The 17,838-nt window shown below is 53.8% G+C and overlaps 1 protein-coding gene and 1 long non-coding RNA gene across 4 annotated transcripts in view; one reads left to right on the forward strand and one right to left on the reverse strand.

Moving 5' to 3' along the window:
• The window catches only part of LOC111726829, a 23,763-nt gene extending 20,923 nt beyond the window's left edge, over positions 1 to 2,840 (forward strand). Inside the window, exons 2-3 of the long non-coding RNA XR_002774523.1 lie at positions 346 to 431; positions 2,791 to 2,840. This is a non-coding gene — a long non-coding RNA (uncharacterized LOC111726829). The remainder of the gene's footprint in view (positions 1 to 345; positions 432 to 2,790) is intronic.
• Positions 1,980 to 17,838, reverse strand: part of CXXC5 (CXXC finger protein 5) — a 35,327-nt gene continuing 19,468 nt past the window's right edge. For all 3 annotated transcript variants that reach the window (XM_023515949.1, XM_003782143.3, XM_012808698.2), the window contains exons 2-3: positions 4,357 to 5,425; positions 1,980 to 3,016 (exon numbers count right to left, since the gene is read on the reverse strand). In XM_023515949.1, coding sequence (XP_023371717.1) covers positions 2,972 to 3,016; positions 4,357 to 5,268 — 957 coding nt within the window. In that variant the 5' untranslated portion in view covers positions 5,269 to 5,425 and the 3' untranslated portion in view covers positions 1,980 to 2,971. The remainder of the gene's footprint in view (positions 3,017 to 4,356; positions 5,426 to 17,838) is intronic.

Raw genomic sequence — 17,838 nt, forward strand, 5'->3', positions numbered from 1 at the left:
TCAAGAGATTCTCCTGCCTCCGCCTCCCAAATAGCTGGGACTACAGGCACCCGCCATAATGCCAGGCTATTTTTTGGTTGCAGCTGTCATTGCTGTTTGGTAGGCCCAGGCTGGATTTGAACCCACCAGCTCAGGTATATGTGGTTGGCGCCTTAGCTGCTTGAGCCACAGGCACAGAGCCTGAATAATAGTTTTAAAATAGCAACACCAGCTGCCATTGAGTGCTTACTATGAGCCATGCCCTTCCTTAGTGTGATCTCATTTTATCCTCAGGCAACTTTATGGGGGAGACAATTACTATCCCCTTTCCCAGATGAGGTAACTGAGTCCTTGGGGTGTTTTCAGCCTCACAGCTATCCCCAGCCTGGCTTCCTCCAAATACAGAGGGCTGGCCTGCCATTTCCACAAAGCAGAGCACGAAGCTGGAAGAGGTAAAGGGCTTTGAGCTTTGGGTATCTTTGTTGTGGGGGTGGGCCCAGGAGACATGGCTGTGCTGTGGGTTGGCACACTAAAAAGTACGGGCTGGCTGAGTCACAGCACCCCCCTTGGGACTGGCCCCAGAGCCGTCCACCCCACACCTGTAGGTGTGCCAATGAGGGCCGGCTGAGGCCATCTGCAGCCTGTGTGCTGCCAGCAGCAGGCGGTGGGGGCAGGCAGGGGCCTCCTGCCCGGTGCCCCCTGCTGGCCAGACTCCTCCCCCACACCCCCAGGGAGGACTCTTCCCCCTTGAGGTTGGGGAGGCCGCAGTCTCTGCCTTGTGCTGGGGGTGAGCGTACCCCCCAGCTGCAGCACCTCCCCCCTACTCCCTGCTGGACGCCCCCCTTCGGCAGAGCCGCCTGGAGAGATCACAGGCAGCCACATGAAAGGGAATTTTTCCCAGGCAGAGATGAAGTTGAAAGCTGCCTTCCACCACCCCCAACCGCCCCCGCTGGGCCAGGCCAAGCTGCTGAGGCCCTGGTTCTGGAAGGGAGATTGTGACACCCGGGAAGGGGTTGGGGGGGGCACTGCCTCTCACCCATACCCCCTACCCCCACTGCTTTCTAATCCCAGGAACAATGGCAGAGATAGCCCATCTCTCCCACCTCACAGCCCACTTGGCTTCACAAGTTGCTCCTTCCCTCACCTATCTGAAGCCAGGCCCTAACATCAGGAAGTCCTTCCTGAAGTCTACCCTTGGGCTCAGCCAGGCTCGAAGTAGCTGGGTGAAAAGAAATGCTCCCCGAGCGGATGGACAGGCCTCTTCCTTCAGGCTGCCTCTGTGACGTATGGGGAGGAGAGGCAACTGCAACCCTGTTCAGGCTGCCCCAGCCCAGACCAAGTAGCTATGTGGTGACTTCCCTAGACATCTGGCCCACAAGGTCACAGAAAACCTTGTACCAAACATCCTCTGTGATCAGGGCAGTCAAAGCCAGGGATACCCCCAGAACTCAGTCTAGCTGCCCTCAGGGCTAAAGAGCGTCTGTGTATGTATATATGTCTATGGGTGCTGGGCACAGCCAGGCCCCCATAAACCTAGGCTAAAACTACTCCCTGGGGATCACATCAGTGGCTGGGGGAGTACTAGATCCCCGCCAGGCAAGAATAAATAAATAAGACCCTGAATAGGCAGCTGACCCTCCACCCCATGTCCCCTACTGCTAGCAGCTTGGCACTGATGAATTTAGGTAAATAGAGAAGGTAGCCTCAGATGAGTGAAGATCCCTGAAGGTCGAGATTCTGAGGCATGGGATACAGCCATGCAGGTGAGGTGCTCCAGTACTAGCCACTTCCAGATTAAGAGCAGTTTTTCATCTGCCTGCAGGCTGGCTGCTCCTACTCGCCCCCATTCTGGATCGCAAAGGCTTCTCTTCCCAAGAAATCCTCACACTAAATGTCCCTGGGCCATCCTTCTTCCCTCAAGGTGATCCCAGACAACCCCTGCCCAGCAATAGCCCCCCAAGCCAGGTGCCCCAAATCAGAAAGCAAGAAGCCAGCGGTGCTTCGTGACACAAACATGCATTCGTTTTATTCACAAAACAGCCTGGTTTCCTAAAACAATACAAACAGCATGTTCATCAGCAGGAAGCTGGCCAAGGGCAGGGGGGCCCAGGCCTCAGGGAGCCCTATGGGCACCCACCCCCACCAGCAGGGAACCTCGCAAAAAGCCCTTTCTTTTGTTGCCATCAGCCAGGCCAGAAAAAAAGGACTTATTTTCTCTAAGGGAAGTAGCCAGGATTGGAAATATCGACAGAGGGGCTCCCCAGATCTCAATGGATAAACAAACAGAACTTTCATTTTTCCAAAATCATTACTGTAGGGGTGAGGAAATCCCAGCCTGGGGGCTGTGGGTGAGGCATGGCTGGCCTGGGCCTGGGGGTGGGCACTCCCTCCCCCTCTGTGAGCTCCTCGCTGGCAGCTCTGCACGCGTGGATGGATACAGAGGGGCTTCTAAACGGCGCCATCAACATTCTCTTTATAAACGTGAGTGGATTCTCCAGGCAAACTATGCACTATTTCATGGTCGGAAAGAATCAAAGGAAGTTTAAATGAGGGTGGAGTTAAACTGTGCTAAATTACAGTAGTGCTTATTAGTAACTAGATTCAAAAGGTTACAGAAAATTTACATTCTCTACACAAAAACTGCATCTCCTGCACAGACAACATCAACATCGACACAGGAAGGAAACTGATTGTCCATTCTTTGCCCAGGAAGTCTTGGTACTTTATAGATTCATCTTTACCTCCTTTTTTGTTCTTGTTCCTCCGAAAAAGCAGTTAAAATTTTTTCTTTTCTTTTTCTTTTTATACTAGGGACGTGGAGATGTTAAAACGACAACAAAAAATATATATATAAAAACAGGAATGAAATCTGTGAGAGAATATTTTTGGTTCTAAAGACGGGTGCATCCATTTGTCTTCGCCCGAATCCCTTGCTGGAGACCACACGAGCAGTGACATTGCACGGAGAGGGCAGCTTTGGATTCCGCCGCCGTCACTGAAACCACCGGAAGGCAGCTCCCGTCGGAAGCATCACCTTCTGGCGGGGGCAGGAGACAAAAACAAGGAGAGAGTTCAGTCAGGGTCCGGATGGGCCTGGCGCAAAGACGTCCCTGTAGATAGCCTTACGGTGGAGGGACAGGCACGAAGTAAAAGCAGCCACCACGAGGCGCTCCTGCTGTCCCAAGCCAGGCCAGAGAGGGAACCTGACCCGTTGGGCTGCTGCGGGGCCCAGAGTACCCTGGAGCCTCCTGGGCTGCTGTGCCCAGGAACCCTCCTTCCAGATAGGAAGACCCCTTTCCTGGCCCAAAGGCAACAAGAGCCAGGAGGCTGTGGTGCATCTGGGGGCTGTGTGCATGCTTCTGGCAAAGGAGCACATAAGCATGTGCGCTGGAGGTGAATATGAGTGTGTGCCTCCTGCTCTGCTATATTGTAGCGTGCATGGAGCTGTGGTGGCTGGTATTTGGTGTGTCTGTGAATGTGTGTACTGGGCAGAAGTGTACATGTCTATACTGGACGAAAGAGGGAGCCTATATGTGCACACAGCAAAGCAGAAATATGAGGAAAGGAGAAAGGCAGCCAGGAGGCCATGGCTAGGACACTACTGTTGTTTTTCAACCATTCTGGACATTCACATCAAGCCCACTTGTAGAGGGGCAGAAACAGGGACAGAGACAACAGGTTGAAAAAATGTTGTTTTTTTTTACCTAGGCCTAGTATTCCAGCTGTATCTGGGGGCACAGGGACAGCCCTGCCAAAATGGGGGAGAGAAAGCAGCACTGGGAACTCCTCTGCTTTCTTTAAGCCAGTCATATAGTGGACAGCCCCTTGCCTATACTCCAGGGCCATGGCCACCCAGACTCTAGCCTAAAAGAATCTGTCACCTAGAAGTCTTCCAGGAGTCAGCTCTATTCTTGGATGGCCTTGGGTAAAAAACTGGGCTCTGGAGGGGCAAATGAAGAGCCTACCCTCAAGGCCACAGTGTCCATGGGACAGAACCCCTCAAATGGGATAGGGAAAAGCCCTGGAATCTTAGGTCATGGACTGGATGCTTTGGACATGTCAGAACATCAGAAACTTAGGACATGTACGGGAATCTCAATATCTGACCCAGAACCCCAGGGCCAGGCTAAGAATGCTAGGCCCCTGTCTGGAATTTTATGCTTGCCTAGCAAATTATAGCCTCATGGAATCTCAGGATCTGGCTCTGACTTTTCAGGACAATGAAGTGGTGTCTTGAACACAGAGCCCCCAGACCTCAGGGACTGGTTGGGCATCCGACATTTGCCCAGGTAGAAAAGATGGGGTTGGGGTTAGGGGTGGGTTTGGACTGCCAGACAGATGCAAGAGCCCACACACCTCCCTCTATGGCGCCGTTACCTCCAGAGCAGCGGAAGGCTTCTTTTTGAGTTCCTCACATTTTCTGAATTTGCAAATCTGATGGCCAGTCTTTCGGTTCCTACAACTGCTGCACTGCTCGCAGTTGATGCGCCGCCGGCAGGGCGCACACATGCCACAGCGTTTCCGCTTCTTCTTGCCCGAGCTGATGGCGGAGGCCAGCTCTCCCTGCATGGGGTACTCGGCCAGACCAGCCATGTGCAGCGCACTCTCAGCCAGGAACACGCCTGCTGGGGTCATGATGAAGAGGCCTGGGTTGATGGGGAAAGCGCCCAGGTAGGGGAAGTCGGACTGGCCATTGAGGGCTTCAGCACCAGCCACGGCCTCCATGTCAGGCAGGCCAGCGGCTGCTTCACTCATCAGCGGCAGGTGTTCCTGCACCACACGCTTCAGCATTTCTGTGGACTGCGCAAACTGCTGCAGCGTCAGCTGTCCCTCGGCTGCCAGCTCTGTGGCCCGCTCTGCCTTGCTCAGCAGGCTGGCCACAGCACCACTTTTGTGCTTTGAGGTAGGGTTGCTTTTGTCCACCACCATGGCTGCTGCCAGGTCATGCCCATTGGCCAACAGCGAGGCAGCGGCTGTAGCCGCAGCAGCCTTGTCAGCAGACTCCCCGCCCATCATGCTACTGCCGCCACTGCTACCACTGCCACCAAAGGAAGAGTAGTGGGAGAGTGGGCGGGAACGGCGCAGGCTCTTGTTGAGGGGTTCACTGATGATACCGCTCTTGTTTCGACGCTCAGGGGGTGGTGCATCATCTGCCACTGAGGATGAGGCAGCCACCACCGCACTTTTGTCTGCTGCTCCCGCCTTTGGGCCACTGCCACCACTGCCATTGTTATTGCTACTGCTGCTGCTGCCACCGGTGTCCTGGGAGCCACCACTGAGGCTCGACATGGTGGGGCCAAGGCCCGGATCCTGCTGCTGGGGGAGTTTGCCAACTGCTGGAGGTCTGCAGACGAACACCTGGCTCTGCCACCTACAACAGAGACGCCTGGTGGGCCTCGCTGCTCAAGGCAGGCACATGGTCAACTGTCCACGTGGAAGGTTTTCACTGTCAGGACAAGAGGATACAAGGTCAGGGCAGCAGTGAACACTTCACCTCCTCCTTAAACACCACCACCACCACCACTGTCAACCATATTGTTGTCACAACCACAAGATTGACCAGGCATTTATTAAGTGCCAGACCCAGCCTGGTTAGAAGTTTTTTACTTACACTTTTTCAGCTGAGACTCATAAGAACCCTATGAAGTAGTGGCTGATAATTCCCTAATTTATAAATAAGAAAAATGAGGTTTAGGAGAATTATTAGTTATGGATACATAAGCCATTGAGTGGCACAGTGGAAGCTGAGCACCTTTCCACAGCCCACATCTGCTAGCAAGACCTGATAGATCTTGCTAGCTGGAGTGGGAGAGAACCAGAGATGCTTCCTGACTTTGGGGGAATATAGAGTCACCTCCACTTCCTAATCTTCTTTCCCCTGACCCATCTAAGGAGAGGCATATTTGAAGGTAGAGACCAAAAAGTCTGGTTAGCTGCCCCAGATCCTCATTTGGAGATTTCTAATATACATAGGACATCAGTTATCTCAAGGCTCTGACAGGTCCTGTAAGTGAAGAAACCTGTTTGCCCTTTGTTTAACCCAGAGTTTGCCAATAGAGTACAGAACCCTTACTGCAAACACTACTGGGCCAGAGGACAAGCCTTCCCCTTCCAGAGTGGGAGGTCATGCTTGCGCACAGACTTCCTCCTCTGCTCCCAAACCACAGCCATTATTATCTCAGACCCCACTCTTGTCTCTACTCAGGCCACACTGTGGTGTTCTGGCCTGGCTCCCAGATTGGCAAGGGGGCAGAGGCCTCACAAGGCCTGAAGAGTAGGGACTGGGTGGAGGTTGCAGTGAGAACACAGAGAACTGATGCGGGAGGCTGTAGATAGGAGGGGCCTTTGGCTGGGGCAGACTGGCACTAAGAAAGCAGATATGACCCTTGAGGGAATGGAGCCAAGCAGAGCCTGTCCTCTGGCTGCTTCCACATTTCTGGGTGTCCTCCCCAGTACAGGGCTTGCCTACTCAGGCATCAAAGCAAAGGCATTAGAGCAGCCAGCCTCCTTGGCTGGAAGGAACAGGTCCAGATGGGAGTGGGGTGGCAGTTTTCTCATTGGCTATCCAGTGTCCTTTCTCTGTCTGCCTGCTGTGGCCCAGCACCCCCCAGGAGAGGGGTGGGAGGACAGGGCCCAGCCCCTTAGCAGCTGGTGGCTCAAGGGGGAGGTGCACATCTGGTGGCCCCATCCCGCCCTGGGCTTGCAGACAGTGCACACTGGATCTTTGTCCCCAGGAAACCCCACCATCCCCCAGTCACAGGACTCAGGCAGTCCTAGGAGATCATCTACTCTAACTCTCTACATTTATAAAGGGGGAAACTGAGGCCCCAAAAAGGCAGGGCTCCCTGCCCCAGCACTGCTAAGGAGTGGCCACAAAGGGGACAAGTGTGGGAAAGGGAAAGCTCTGTCTCCAGGATGAGGCAACTGGCAGGCATCTACATTTACACTGCCTGACCCTCACCTACAGGCACTAGCCTTGCCTATAGCTCCTTCCTAGGAAAGGTAAATGGTGGTGAGGAAGAGCCAGGCAAGCTGACAGATTCTACTAAGACATACCTAGGAGGGCCTGGCAAGGGTGTCCATGCTGGGATTGGGGGGAGGGGGGTTATCAAGAGGTCAGAAGCATAGTAAGAGGAAGGAGATCACATGTGCCCCAGGATATGTGTTCTCTCTCACCTCCAAGGCCAAGCCCAGGCTGGCTTTCAGGCCCTGTCTTCATGGAATGGTGACCCCTTATCCAGCTCCTGCCAATCTGAGCTCAACTACCACACCCTGGATGACAACTCTGGCAGCCCCAGATACAAGGTGAGGGGAGAAAACAGGAAAAGGCAGGTGTCTGTGGGCTGGAGAGGTGGGGAGGGGAGCAGTCTGTGCCCCAGCCCCCGTGCATGTCCCCAGCCTCTGCGGCCTGCTAGCTGGTGGCAGAAATCGATAGCTGCATTAACGCTGCTCTTGCTCTGCTCACTCCTCCCTCCTCCCAGCTTCAGGATCTGGCTCTGCATTTGTGGGGGGGGGGGGGCCAGCAGGTCAATTAGAAGTCAGCTCCCTCCAACACAGCCAGTCTGCGTTTAGGGCAGGCGTTCTGCTGAGTCTCTCAGCTTTTGTCTCCATCCTGAGTATCTCTTGGTAGGGACCAAACCTCAGGGTCTGTTCATCTCTGACCCTCTTTTAGAATTTCTCTGATCTTCCACTTTTCTGTTCTTCCTCAGGAACCACCTGCCTCCAGCATCCCAGGTCCTGGGACATGCTGGGCTTGGTACCAGAAGACGTGATATGTCACTAAGCAGGTGCTGTAGGCAGAACACTATGATTTGTCAGCCACAGAAGTTGAAGGGGGGCTAACCAAGGGGGATTGGCCCGCAGGGATACCTTGTCCTCAAATCCAGAGTAGGCAAACATCAACATCTAGTCCTCAAGGTTGTTCCAAATCTGCCCCTGTACCTGGCTCATCTTCAGATCTTAGGAAAAACGGATGCCCTGGTCCCAGTGGACCCCTGACCATAAGCCCCATGTGCCCTACTCATGGAAGGAAAGGCTATAGATGGAACATTCTCCCTAGCCTTCTTTCTACTGCAGGGCACACAGCAAACCCCTTCCAGGCCAGGAAGGGCCTGGCAGTGCCCAGGCAGCAGGGGAGGAGCTGGGGCTGCGTTGAAGCGGAGCAGGAATGAGCGGGAGGGAAAGCTGGCGGGCAGGCGGGCGGCGGCGGGCGCATCCATCATCGGCCCTGCCAGGAACGCATCCAGCCCCCAAAAAGAAATACTGCGCCTGAGGAGGGACAACAAAGGGCTCCGTTTCATCAGCAATGCGGAGCCAGCGCCCCGCCGCCCCGCCAGGCGCGGTCAGCCCACAAAGGACCCCATTGTCCATGCAGGAGCCGGCCAGCCGGGAGCTGGGACCAGGGGCTGACGGGTGGGGACAGAGCCCAGGGGGCTGGGGGACGGTCAGTCACAGAGAGCTGGGGGGCAGAGGGGCACATGGGGGGGCAGAAGAACAGAGACAGGTGGCGGGGATAAAGAATCATAAGACAGAGAACTTAAGGGGGTGGGTCAGAGAAAAGGAGACCTGGAGAGGAAGGGGCAAGGGGTCAAGGTTAAGGGACAGATCATCATGGGGAGCAGGGTCTGAGACATGTGGAAAATGCCCTGGAGAGGGAGGCAGAGAAGGGAGAAGTGGGGGAGACCAGATCAGACCCATCAGCTCTGCCAAAGGCCTAGAATGAGTAAATGGGGGAGAAGAAAGGGGGTGCGATGTGTTTTCAGCTTCCAGTGCCTCCTACAGGCCTGAGTTCATTGGTGGAGCTGGGCAGAGATGGAGAGTCAAAGCCGGGACCACTCCTGGTAGTGGGGGCCACTCCATGCCTCTACCCTAAGGCCCTGGCCAGCTTCAGAAGGCAAAGGCCCTGCTCCTTCTAGCTGGCCCCCACTATAAAAGTTGACACTCAGGTAATCTTCACTAACTAATCCTATCAACTAGCATTTACTGAGCGTCTACTGTGTCCCAGGTCCTGTGTTCTCATGCTTTATAAGTTGTATCTACTAGAACCCAGGGAGACAGCAACTATTAACAATTTTAGAGATGAAGAAACTTTTATGCTCACAGAGGTTCAAGTTGTCAGCCTGAGTCAAACAGCTGGTGCCTGGTAGGGGTAGAATATGAACCCAGAGCCCAAGTGTTAGTCACCCTGCTCAGTGACAAACTCTGCTCTTCCTGGCAATAGACAAGACTAGCCCAAGGTAGGGTGACCCATCTATCCCTGAGGCTGCTCCTGCCCCCCAGGATTTTACCATGCCTGTCACTTCTCCGTGGTTGGGGATAGGTTGTCACAGACCCCAGTGGAGTGCCCCCACCTAGGAAGCTTGGAGATGCCCAGGCAGGAACCTGGAATGCTGGGCCGGTGACATCATAATGCCAGCTGGCAATGAGGTCACCAGAGGTAGTGGTAGTGCCCTTACTCTACCCTCAGCCCCAAAAAAGCCTTACTTCACCCCAAGTAAGGTTGTCCTGAACCTTTAGCATGGTAGAGGAGGGGACATCTGGCGTGGAGTGGTGCTATAATTCAGTGGACTGGTACACAGGTGGCCCACATCCCCCCTCTACCTACCCTAACAGCAGCCCTGTGCTCTGTGGTACTAGACAGACAGCACAGGACACAGATCCAGACCTCAGCATTGCCTTCTAGGAGTGCACAGGAGCTGGGGCCACAGTCATGCAAATTAGTGTGAAATGAGCTGGAAGGGGACCCAGTGGGCCATCTGAGGTCTTGGAGGAAGGGACTGCTAGGCTGAGAATTAAGGATAAGGGGCAATAACTAGAGGGGACACAGCCTGAAAGAGTTTCTAAGAAATGGGGGAAGTGGGTTTGAGGTATGGCTATGAGGTCAGCAGAGTCCTAGTTGGGCAGGGTGTTGAGGCCAAGGGTCAGATTTTTAACGAATAGTTTTACTGAGGTACAGTTTACATACTATGAACTCCTTCCACTTGATTATATAACTCAATAATTTTTTTTAGTAAATGTACGGAGTTGTGCAAATATCACTACTACCAAGGGCAAGTTTGACCAAGGCACCATCCTTCCTCTATTCCTTGTGGCTGTCCTGCCTGCCCAGGGAGGTTCCTGGAGGAGGCTGTATTTCAAGATTCCAAGGCACTGGCCCAGCAGAGATGACCATCATTTGTGGCCAGTTTTGCAGATCCACATACCCTGGTCCAATGCATGCTACCCCATGCTTCTATGCAGCTCTTGACACACCTCGTGACCCCCTCCCTCTCCCTGGGTGGACTGGTCCCCTTGGCCTCTAAGGGAGAGGCAGGCTGGCCAGTAGTGGCAGCAGAGCAGACCACAGGCTGCAGTGGTTAAACTGAACTGGGCAAGAAGGGGGATGTTCCGTCTCTGATTTCCATGATTCAGCCTGGGGAGTTTCCAGAGGGAGTAAAAAGCCCTACTCAGGCCGGGAGAGATGCAGACAGGGACACTGGTCTTGGAGGCAGGGAGAAATGCAGCCCCAGATGGAGAGCATGAGCATACACCCAGCTACAGATGAACACATACACTACACGCTGAACACCGCTAGCACTCAGTGGGTGTCCTAGAGTGAGACATGCCCTCAATACCACTAGGGTCACCCCAAGACCGACTGCCAAGAACTGAATGGGTTGTGGAACTGAAATCATATTTCTTCCCCTGCCCCTCTTACAACCTTCCTTCTAGGGAAGGTACCACCTTCTTGGCCTGTGAACTAAAACAAGTTGGTGAGACACACAGGTGAATACTCCCTATATGTGGGCCTCTGTTCTTTCTTACAAAGCTTCCCAGAACAGCTGGAGGGAATCAGCCCATTCATGAACAGCAAATCTGATGCTCCAGGCAAGAGGTCTGCTCTGATCTAGAGCTTCAGTGATACCTCTGATAAAGCAGGGTCTTCCGCTTAGGCACCCGTGTCAGGCCACTTTCCTTCCCTGGAAATTGAAGGATAATGAGAGCCCTTCTTCATTTTGTGGGTTTGTGGGCCTCTAAGCCAGTTCCCCCCAGGTCTCCCTTTTCATCACATGTGACTATGGGGATCACAGCTAAGATGTGTGGAGCCCTTCCTATTTGCCAGACACCATACATGCTTTATCTCATGTGATCCTTGTACCCACCCTCTGAAGGAAGTACTGTCATTGCCCCATTTAGAGCAGGCAATTTGGTAAGTGGTGTGTTGTAGAGAAAAAGATGCCCTGCTCATTTGGGATCCCCTAGATCTTAAACTAAATGTTTCCGAAAGTGGTGATGTCTGAGCCCATTCAGGGATCAGAGTCTACAAGCCCACCCTCCCACTGACCCTCACTGTGGGACAAGAGGGATCCTTGAGCCAAGAATCAGAGAGGGGCACTGTCCTCTGTGGACTCTTGTGGGGTATGTTTGTGTGCTTGGGGATGAAGAGGCAGCATGTGTCAACAGGACAGACTAGGACACTGGAGTCCTAAGGTCTAGGTCTGTGGCTCCACCCTGTCCCTGCCTGACTGTTATCTCTGATCTAGCCCTCTCCCCACTGAGTCTCAGTTTCTCATCTGTAAAATGGAGAAGAATGGTTCTTGCTCCTCCCCCCAAACTGCATGAATCATGATCCCAGAGTGTCCCATGGGGAAGGAGGCCGAGAGAACAGAAAAAGGTTTCCAGATCCCCATATCCCCCCAAATCTCAGGCAGAGGGCCCCAGAAGGCCTGAATCTGTTGATGTAATTTGCAGATAGGGAAACCTGATTTGAAGAAAAGGGTTTTGAGTAGATCACAGAGTTGAGACCAAGCCCCAGATAATATGAGGCCTATTGCAAGGAGCACCCAGTCCTTCCAGCTCTTATTTCCCCAAAGGACATGGTAAGAGCAGTTCCTAATAATAAGCATTCATTCTCTGACAGGTGCTTCTCTGACATGGTTTACATGCCATTTTCATATTGGATTTTTCTAACCTTTATTATTATTCCCACTTTACAGATGAGGCAACTAAGGTCCAGGGAGGTAAAGTCATCTGCTAAGGTAACCAGGTCAGTGTCAGAGCCAGGACTGTGATGCTCTTCAATACTACTAGCTAAGAGCTTGAGGCACATAGAGGCAAGATTTCAGCTGAAGGATGAGGTCCAGTTCAGTCTCGGCATGGTGGAACTCCTTAGGTTTCCCATAGGTCCAGGAGGTGACTCCCAGGCTCTGGGCAAATCATATCAGGGCACTGATAGAGAGACATCTACAGCTGTATCCCAATGCCCAGGAAAAGAGAAGGGAAGGGGCTGCAGGTGGGCTGGGTGGGCCAGGCTAGGCCAGAGCTCCGGGCATTCCGGCGGCCTCCGCAGGAAGCAGAATAGGACGGAAACTGGCTCCTGCCTCCTCCCCCAGAATCCTGTGGGCAGCTCAGCCAGGCGCACAGAGGCCTTCTTTGTGCCTGCCCTAACCCGCCACCCGTGGCTGGCCCAGGGTTTTGAGTTTCCTGGGGGGTGGGGGCCCAGCCACTGCTAAGCCTCCAGCTACCTCCCCCTCCTGAGGGTAGTCACAGCAGTCCACAGCTGGAAGAGAAGTGAGTAGAGGGCCAGGACTGCTCCAGAGACCCTGGGGGACCTGCAAAGATCCCCCAGTATTTACACACCCTAATCAGGTACTAGAGGTGGGAAGGACCCAGGAGCAGAAACTGAGTGGTCACCCCCCTGAGTCCACCTCTCCTATCACCAGCTCAAGCCCATCAAGATACATCTGGAATCCCAAACCCCATCCTGGTGCTCGAGGTCCAGGGTGGTGCACATCCTAAGGCTACCCAGGTGGGTAGGGCAGTCCATCTGTTAAACCACCATTTCCCACATTCTAGGACTCCCTGGACACACAGCACTCACCAAGCAGATCCCTCAAGCTCACCCCCCAGCACTGCAGGGGACAAAAGTAGTGTAACTACTCAGGCAATACCAGGCACCTGGGAGTTAGGTTGGGGGCGGAGTGTATATCATGAAGACAGTACCATGTACAATTATATTTATGTGCATCTACCCAGTAGGTATGTCAGACAGACATATGCTGTTAAGTGTGTGTGCGTGTGCTCAATGGGTAGTAGCACTGAGGTATACATGGGGCTTATACACAAGCACAGGGGGAGGTTTCTTCTGTGTATAGGGGAAGGTGATGGAACCCAACCTGTGAATGTACACAGACACTCTTGAGTGGAGTGGTTTATGTGGTTGAGTAAATGTTTGTACATGTCAACATATCTGTTGTATGAACACCAGTGTGTGTATGTGTGTGCACACAGTAATTTGTGTCAAAAGCCTTGGGAAGTATGTGCTTCTGGACCCTTAACTAGAATGGGTATAGTGCAGACAGGAACTAGTGTCATGTGCTGGGGCCCCTATGGAAACAGGAAGCTGCCCACAGGTGCACCTGGGCTGTGGTGGGGGGAAGGCAGGCTAGGCTCCATTCAAATTTAGTTTGTCCCTAAGAAACCAACTGCGATTCCAATAGTGGAGAATCTGTCCCAGCCATGAAGGAGACACCTATCTTGTCTGCCATTCAAGGTCCAAAAGCTATAGCCAGCGTCATCTACCTGACCTCCTGGCCTAAGTGTGGAAAAACTGGAAAACAAAAGCCCCCAGACCCCAGGCCCTCCCTGCAGAGGCATGGGGAGGGAGGAGGCACGAGGAGGGAAGCTGAGGGTGAGGGAGGTGTCGCTGAAGACCCAGAACACAAAAATAATGAGGAGAGAGGGGCCATGGGGACAAGACGGCTGGTTCCGGAATCACTATCTGACCTTGACAGATGCCACAGCTGGGCGCCTGGAGAGGAGCCCGCTGCCACAATGCTGCAGAACACCCCTCCCACCTCCATACCTCCCTCAGGCCAGGGTCGATGAAGGCTTAGGCTCAGGCGGGCCCAGCAACCGGCAGCCACCCCACCAGGCAGGAACCAAGAGACCTCATAGCACATCCCAGTGGGGGGGGGGGGAATGCCTGGGGTGGAGGAGTCTGGAGGCAAGGGAATGGGGGCAGGGCCACTGCAGGGCATGGAGGCAGCAATGGGGTATCCTGTGGGTGTCCCAGCTCTCAGGTATGGCTATGTTTGTGAGAAACACTCAGAACATTCTGTTGTGCTTGTGTAGCTTAGCTGTGAAGCTGAATATGTGCGGAGAAGGGAAGCAAAGTCTGAGTGTGTGTATGACAGAGACAAAGATTTTACTTATGTGTGTCCTTGGGGGTCACACAAGGCTGGAAAGAAGCTAATGTCCCTGAAATGGGTGTGGCCACATCACTCAGGGGTGGGCTCTGTTTACTCTGGCATTCTTTTCAAGAGCCACAGCTGTCCCGGCTGGTGCAAGTCATGCTGGGGCTAAGGGTGATGGGGGATAAAGAGAGCCACAAGTCCTGTCATTTGCAGATGGAGAAGCACCCCTATGGTCTTTCCTGGTCTACCTTCTCTCCCACAGCGGCACTTAGAGATGGGCACAGGACTGAGTATCACCACTCTGGGGACATCAGCCAGGGGCTGGGGTGCGAGCTGCAAGAGGGGATGCTGGGCTGGAGGTGGATTAGCAATTCTGAGCACTGGCTGCATAATTAAAAAATCATTACAGCAGGCCGGCAGAGCAGAGTGTGAGCTCACACTCAGGAGCAGGCGGGGACATTGCCATGGTGCTCCACCCCCCACCACTTCCCCGAGGAAAAAATCCCACCTGCTAATATAATTATGGAAAAACACAAGCACGGAAATTTGGTTTCAGCAAACAATGTGCCTGAGTGCCCAGGGCCTGCCTGGCCCTCAGCACAGCGAGCAGGCTGGTCACTGGCACCCAGGGCTCATGGCAGTGAAGCAGGCTCTGCTGGGTCCCGACTCAGCTCCATCTCCTCAGCAGCCCCCAAAGGGAGAGTGGGAAAGGCACATAAAACCCAGCTCCCCAAATCCCAAATCAAGGAGAGAAGTGGCTAGTCATAACAGTTCACAAATGGGGAAACTGAGATTAAGGAATCTGCATATGGTCACAGTGTCCAACTAAGAGGAGCTGGATCTCCAGGCACAAATGTGACACCTCAGGATCAATACCCTCCTTTGCCCTGTATGATCCACAGCACCTTCCAGTCAGGCGAGGACCAGCCTCTCCCTTCCTCAGACCAAATAGGACTGTCTGAATCATGGACACCAGCATAACCCAGAACCTACCCAGCTCCGCAGTGGGAGAGGGGTGTGGCAACCCAGCCTCGCGCTTCTGAGACAGGGCGTCCTGGTCCTGGGCTCGTCTGGGTTAAGCCAGGCTAGCAAAGCTGGCTGGCTTGAGCAAGCTCCAGCCCCGCCCTGAGAAATGCGGCCAGCTCTGGGGCACAGGCCCCAGAACGGCTGTTCCTGCTGCCATCACCTCGGGCTTGGAGCGGGCAGTGGACGGCGTGGGGAGGGAGCCGGGCCTAATTAGTCGGCCTGGGACCCGGACGGGCGCCCGGCGGCAGACGCGACGGCCAAAGCAGCGCAGGCACGTCCGCGTCCGGCGGGGAGCCGGGAGGCGCCCTGGGCCGCCATGGGACAGGCAGCCTGGGAAGGCCAGGACCAAGGAGATTCCGCACCGAGAAGGCCTGCCTTCCTTCATTGCTCGGTGCCACCAGGCACAGCAATTAGAGGCTTTCAAAGTTTGTCCTTAATTGGTTTCATTTTTGCCTCATAAATGATTCATGGCCCCGGAGGTCTGGGAGGCGGAGGAAGTGGCAGGGGAAATTTGGGGAGGCCTTCGCTTAGGGCCAGGACCCCTACCTGAGGGTGGGGATGGGAGCTGCAGCCCCGGTCCAGTGGATGAGAGTGGCTTGGGCAGGTGGGACCCTGCAGCAAAAATTAAAACCCAGGATTTCTCCTTGGAGCACTGACTAATTAGGAACTGCTACTTCTTTTCTGCAGACCAGAGCTCTGCACCCAGGCCCGGAGCTAAAGGACCACTGCTGCTGCTGGGACCTTGAGAACATAAATAATGGGATGATAACGTAACAGTGTCCATAGTAATAATGATGGAGAACTCCAGCCACTAGAGCTAAGAACAATAAATGCATGATATCTTTTAACCACCACCGTCCTCTCCTTAGCACTACCAGAAGAAGCACTTGGATCTGTTTTACATATGAACAAACTGAGGCTCAAAGAAATTAAAGCCTGCCCTTTGACCCTGTCTCATGTCAGGAGCATAGGGCTAAAGGATGAACACCAAGAAACAGTGCCTACCAAGAAGTCAGAAACTACAAGGCCCAGGGAAGTCTAGGAATGGTCTTAAGGCCTGAAGGAAGGCCCCAGAAGGCATACACCTGAGCTCTGTCTGCCCCTCAACAGGCTGTGTGACCTTGGCTGAGCAAAGTCCTCACAGGGCCTTTGACCTATCTGTAAAACAGAAACACAGAAACCTCATGACCACTCATTTTGTTGTAGCCCTGTGCTAGGATACAGATAGGAGATGCCGTGAACCACTCATTCGGAGGGAACTCCCAGACTAGGACACACACAGAGAAGGGTTTAACAGAGTCTGCAGAGAACTCTGAGTACTCAACAAAAGGGATAAAGTACCAGGGAGCACTTCTTGGAGGAAGTGAGGTCGGCAGAAGAAGCATCTCCCCTCTGACCCAATGCCCAGCTAACCGAGATGCTTAGGGAGTCAGTGCAGCCCACTTCACCTGGGGGTCAAAACAGGGGAGGGGTCAGATCTTGAAGAAATTCAGGACTACAGTAGGCCATATCAGAGTGATGGGGATGCAAAGTGCCCAGCTTAGCCTGCCCATGCCGGTCAGGTCACTTTTATTCATAATAACTATGGGTTAGCAGGGCATTGTGGGGCACATATAGTCCCACCTACTTGGGAGGCTGAGGCAAGAGAATTGCTTAAGCCCAAGAGTTTGAGGTTGCTGTGGCTGGTGACATCGTGAGACTGTCTCAAAAAAACAAAACAAAACAAAACCAACTATGGGAGGTGAGGCATACAAAGTTAAACAAATCCCAAGTGCATGCTGGATGGACCAATTCCCTCAGAGCAGGCTCCAGAAATCTGGGCTCCTGGCCATCTGCTCTTGGGTGCCTCCACCTGCATCCTTCAGCTCCTCTGTCACACACACCATGGTCCCCTCCAAAACCCCACTAGCCCTCAGGCCCCAGCACCAGCACAGTCCCAGTAGGTTCCCTGCTCTCCCACCCACCCTGCCTCTACTAGGCAGTGAACTAGCCTATGCCAGGGTGGTTATGCGTCCCTGCACCTCACCACAGTTTTTGAATGGCATGGATGATCATTTCCATTTCTGAAATAAGGAAAATAAGGCTCAGAGAAGCTAAGGGACCCCAAAGCCACATAGCTCAAAACAGCTCATGTTCCTCACCTCGCTGGCCCCCTATGGGTCAGTGTCCCTGGCCTGTCCCACGCCTGGCCACCTCTTGCCCCATCTCAGACCCTTCCCCTGTCTGGACAAAGTCTACTTGAAAACCTTTACTCCTACTCCAACTAGGACTTGGTCTGGCTGAGGCTTGTGGTCAGGAGCCCTGCAGGGAGCCCAGGAGACAGTGGGGGTCTCTATGTACCCTGGGACCCTCTGGGGCATGAGGCTCCTGTCTCATCCCAGCTAGGTATTCCTGAGGATTGGATGGGGTGGTGGGAGAAGCCCCTATACGTATACACAGGGTACCACGAATGTCAGGGCTGGATGGGTAAGAAGGCAAAATGGGTGCTCGGCGCCTGTGGCTCAAGCGGCTAAGGCGCCAGCCACATACACCTAAGGTGGCGGGTTAGAATCCAGCCTGGACCCTCCAAATAACAATAATGGCTGCAACCAAAAATAGCCGGGCGTTGTGGCGGGCGCCTGTGGTCCCAGCTACTTGGGAGGCAGAGGCAGGAGACTCG

This window comes from Otolemur garnettii, unplaced genomic scaffold (assembly GCF_000181295.1).
Source record: "Otolemur garnettii isolate 467f Iridium unplaced genomic scaffold, OtoGar3 scaffold00003, whole genome shotgun sequence".
NCBI classification, from domain to species: Eukaryota; Metazoa; Chordata; class Mammalia; order Primates; family Galagidae; genus Otolemur; species Otolemur garnettii.